The 4,282-nt window shown below is 39.8% G+C and overlaps 1 protein-coding gene, 1 long non-coding RNA gene and 1 pseudogene across 3 annotated transcripts; 2 read left to right on the top strand and 1 right to left on the bottom strand.

Annotated features, from left to right (window-relative positions):
* The first annotated feature begins 1,470 nt into the window (after positions 1 to 1,470).
* On the top strand, positions 1,471 to 2,504 carry LOC113464888 (uncharacterized; annotated as a pseudogene).
* Positions 2,505 to 2,528: 24 nt separating this feature from the next.
* LOC113464889 (uncharacterized) lies at positions 2,529 to 2,918 on the top strand. Its single transcript, XR_003389757.1, has 2 exons — positions 2,529 to 2,626; positions 2,707 to 2,918. It is a non-coding gene; the product is annotated as an uncharacterized LOC113464889 (long non-coding RNA).
* A 1-nt stretch (position 2,919) lies between these two features.
* On the bottom strand, positions 2,920 to 4,127 carry LOC108629471 (transcription factor Adf-1-like). 2 transcript variants are annotated; one of them, XM_018032166.2, is made up of 3 exons: positions 3,720 to 4,127; positions 3,378 to 3,575; positions 2,920 to 3,273 (listed from the first exon to the last, which is right to left on the bottom strand). In XM_018032166.2, exons 1-3 carry the CDS (start codon positions 3,862 to 3,864, stop codon positions 2,939 to 2,941), a joined length of 678 nt encoding a protein of 225 aa, XP_017887655.1. In that variant the 5' UTR covers positions 3,865 to 4,127; the 3' UTR covers positions 2,920 to 2,938. The 2 variants fall into 2 exon arrangements, with proteins under 2 accessions (XP_017887655.1, XP_017887663.1); XM_018032174.2 differs by having other exon boundaries at positions 2,920 to 3,270.
* Between the last annotated feature and the right edge of the window lie 155 nt (positions 4,128 to 4,282).

Raw genomic sequence — 4,282 nt, 5'->3', positions numbered from 1 at the left:
GAGAAAATGGTAGCAAAGTAAAAAATAGCGCGAAACAGAAAGGCTTCACCCGTGAAGACGGGTTTAAGTATAACATTGCCATCCTCCAGAGCCTCTTTACATTTTAATGTAATTGATAGTAATTTAATTATAATTTAGTATTTGATGTGATGTACAAAATTTATTACAAATGTCAAATATTCAAACTCTGATGAGACACATGAATGATCGATACGAAATATCGAAATTTTCTACTGTATGGAGCATACTCACATCCGCACAATTTCTAAGGGATTGCATACAAATTTGCCGTTATTCATTTTGTTTGAACTTTTCACAGCGATCGAGATCACTGTCGCCGAGAGGGTCGCGGAAGCCGGCGTCGCCGCTAAGGAGCGAAACGAGCATTACGACCTGAAGAAAGACGTCGGGGAACAGGCCAAAACGGACGACTGCATTCCCGCACAGTCTCCCGAGGACCATTCTCCAGGAGCATCCTTCATTCTCCTCGATGTTACGATTTTTCGAAAATAAACCAGATTTTTGTTTTCAATTCTGATTCTCGTTATTTAAAACACTCGTTTTCCATTTTCCGGACCGTGTGAGGACCCCCTATCCCTAGGTTCATCGTTAACAAAACGTGTTTTACTTTACCAAAATATAACAGCATATTATATATAGAGAAGAAATGGGGTACTCGAAATATGAGTATACTAAAATTTACAGAATTAAATTATTAACGAATTATTAGCTGATGAAGAAATACCAGGGGCACAAAAAACCAGGAACTAAAGGTGCAGAGAAGTAAATTTATTATTCATGTCCAATAATATTTTCAGATGAATCGAAATTTAATATTTTTGGATCGGACGGACGCAATTTTGTTTGGAGATGAATAAATGCTAAAAATGAAAATGAAAAGCTTGCGTGCTACATATGAAACATGGAGGTGGCTCAGTTATGACCTGGGGATGTATGGCAGCAAACGGCACCGGGAATATGGTTTTCATAGAAGGAATAATAGATAAATACAAAACATTTTAAAACGAAATTTGAAGAAAAGTACAAAAAAATTGGGTAACGAAGATTACTACTTTTAACAGGATGATCCTAACATACTGCAAGAATCGTCAAAGAATGGATCTTATACAATACCCTTCACATGTTGGTGACAACTGATGGATATCGGTGGACGTATCGCGTGTGACAAGATCACTTAGAGTTATTTTCTTTAATAATGCATAAGAAGTTTAGGTGGTAGCAACAGAAACCCATCCACCAAACAATACAAGTCTGCATTTAAAAAATTGTTTATGCGGAACGAAGTAAAAACGACGGAGAGTAATTTTTCCGAGATAGGAAACCATTTAATAGCCATTTTGTATTTTAATTCCGCTCCCTTCTCCGGAATTATTAATGCCACGACGGGAAACGCTGATAGTTTTGAAGACAATTATAAAGAAAGAGAATAAACACAAAGCATAATGGAAATACATAATTATTATTCTTCTCATCAGGTATATAGTGAATACACGGACAGAATTGTCACATATATTAGCGGATGGGTTGTACGTTGGCAGTTTGGCTTGTGACTCCGAGTAAGCAGGTTATATTAAATTGTATAGCTCAAGTCCTCATATGTTACGGTAGAGTTTAATCCGAAAGTTTAGGTTAGTTAACGGCTTATTGCTTTTTATCTTAATCATCTATCTCTATGAGGTCTCTTTTGTGATGAATTTGAATGAATTAAATCATGCTCAACCTAAGCAAATTTTATTTTGAACATGCGAGGAATTATACTACTATATTTTCAGTATTCATCGCGTTGTATGAATCGCGTTATATGAAAACAGTAATGCAATATCTTTGGCCCATTATACAATTTCGCGTTCGAGAAACTTCTGCGTGCTGACTACTGCCCATGCTATCAATAAGTTAGTATCTCATATTGTTTGTACTCGTTCCAGATTTCTGACGACAGGCGATTCTTTAAAAACGATTTCGTTTCGTTATCCCCTGGGACATACGACTGTCCATAATATCGTTACCAATACTTGTGAAGAAATAGTGAGACATTTATTGACCAAGATGATCCCGTAATGGAAGAAACGTGGGCACAAATTGTCAACGACTTCTATGAAATGTGGCAATTTCCGAATTGCATCGAAGCTATCGACAGGAAACATATCCTTATGGAAGCAGCCCACAGCAATGGGTCACAATTTTCCAACTACAAGAAAACCTTTTCGACGGTGCTATTCGCAGTCGTCGATGGGAAATATAGGTTTAGATACATTGATGTTGGCACGTGCGGCAAAAGTAACGACGGAGGCATATTCGCTAATTCCGCACTCGGTCGTAGACTGTAAGAGCAATCAATGCACGTTCCGGCAGATGCAAAATTGCTCATACAAATTTAAAAGTTCCGCACGTGATTGTCAGGGACGAGGCGTTCCCTATAAAAACATACTTAATGCGATCATATCGGGAATCGCAACTTACAGACGAGAAGCGAATACTTAACTATCGCTTATCATGAGGCTGACGCATTGTTGAAAACGCGTTTGGTATTTTGTGTCAACCCATTCGTATTTTTCACCGAAAACTGAAAGCCAAACCGAAGGACAGGGACAATATTGTTGCTGCGGTATGCATTTTGCAACTTCATTATGAATTTACATCATGAGATGAGAGACAATATATCTGCAATAAGTAATAATTGTACAGGAAATTCACAGAAAGTACTGTATCTGCTTTGCGCATACGACATCAAGGAGGCCAAGCCAGGAGAGAAGCTGTCAGAATAAGGGACGTATTCACGACTTATTTTAATTCGGAGGCTGGGCCCGTGGATTGGCAGCTGAATAAGATATAATTAAGGTGCATAATATGCTAAAAGACAAGTAGAGAAAAATAAATTGATTGGGTCTATACGTATTGTAATTCATCACTGTTTTCTTTACTTCTTCTTTTTCCTTTCCGCATAATATTTTTGAACGCGTCGGGTCACTTTTTTGTATACGCTTAATTGTAATTCTAATCGAGCGTCCTCGTCTAGTGCCTCAAAAAGAGGATGTAATGCGTTTAAATATTGCATAGTCGTATCTGTTTGTTGGTGATTGTTGTGTTTAAGCACTCTCGTCGATGTGCTTTCGTTTCCGCAATCCGAACTCGTCCTTCGCTTGCGCGAACTCGCGGATGAGGGTCCTGGTAACTCGTCCGACTCATATTCTCTACAATTCTGTAATTCTGTTGCGTCTGAATCGCTTGGCGTCATGCTGTCCTCTTCGACTGCTGAGGAAAAATTCAATGGTAACAAACAAATTAATATAGAAACCACTCCAACTTGTACATTCATTTAAACTTTGTAAATTAAAGAGCAGTATAAAAGTACTGACCACATTCCACAAGCGGTCCATCAGAAACTGAAGATCTACTGATCCTTACTGCCATGTGACTGTTCAAGAATGCCAACTCCTTTTGAAATTTATAATTGTTATCAGGTTTACCACTTTGGCCACTTCTTATGGACTGCCTTTTCAAACATCTTCTATATGCGTCGCGGATGTTGTTCCACCTCGTCTTACACGTGGACGCTGAATTAAAAAAGAAAATCAATTTTACTTTTCTTTTCGTTACGTACCAGCGGTTGCTAAAACACGTGTAGACACACACACACGCAACCGTTCATAAAAGCGCAACACTCGTACCTGCACGCATATATACTATATAGTACTTACGTGACATGTTCAATTCCTTGGCTATCCTCTCCCAAATCTTCGCCTTAAACTGGCTATCCATATATTTCGATGATGCTGCATCATACAAGGCTGAATTCTCGCGCACCAGCTCGATGAGCTTTTCTTCATCACACAAGGATGACATTTTTTCTGGTACTTCACGACAACACGGCTGAACAGTAGCTTAAATCAGACTACAAGGCCCCCCACGTGTTCACACACTACGAATAGGACAAAGTACGCCACGTGGTAAGCTGGTAAGCGCATCAGGCGCATGTCCATAGGTAACGTAAGTGGGGACAAAATACAGTAGTGGGGGTCAGCACCGGAAGAGGAGAAAGTAACGCTAGCCGTGACGCAAAGCTTGCTTTAGCACGCGTAAAAGTTGTATACGTTTTACAGACAGGCGGCGCTACTTGTCGCTCCTATGTGGCGTCGCTGCGCCATCATAGCTAGGGAGTTTTATCGCCTTGCGTTAGTTAGCCTAGGCCCCTGCCTAGCTGCGGAAACTCCTCTTCCGTTCAACTGCCAGTCTTCCGTTAGACGCACGTTCGATCAAACAC

This window comes from Ceratina calcarata, unplaced genomic scaffold (genome assembly GCF_001652005.2).
Source record: "Ceratina calcarata isolate Rehan_Ccalc_2016 unplaced genomic scaffold, ASM165200v1 scaffold1336, whole genome shotgun sequence".
Classification (NCBI taxonomy): Eukaryota; Metazoa; Arthropoda; class Insecta; order Hymenoptera; family Apidae; genus Ceratina; species Ceratina calcarata.
Note: the sequence above shows the minus strand (reverse complement) of the source record. Positions and strands in the feature narration are given on the sequence as shown.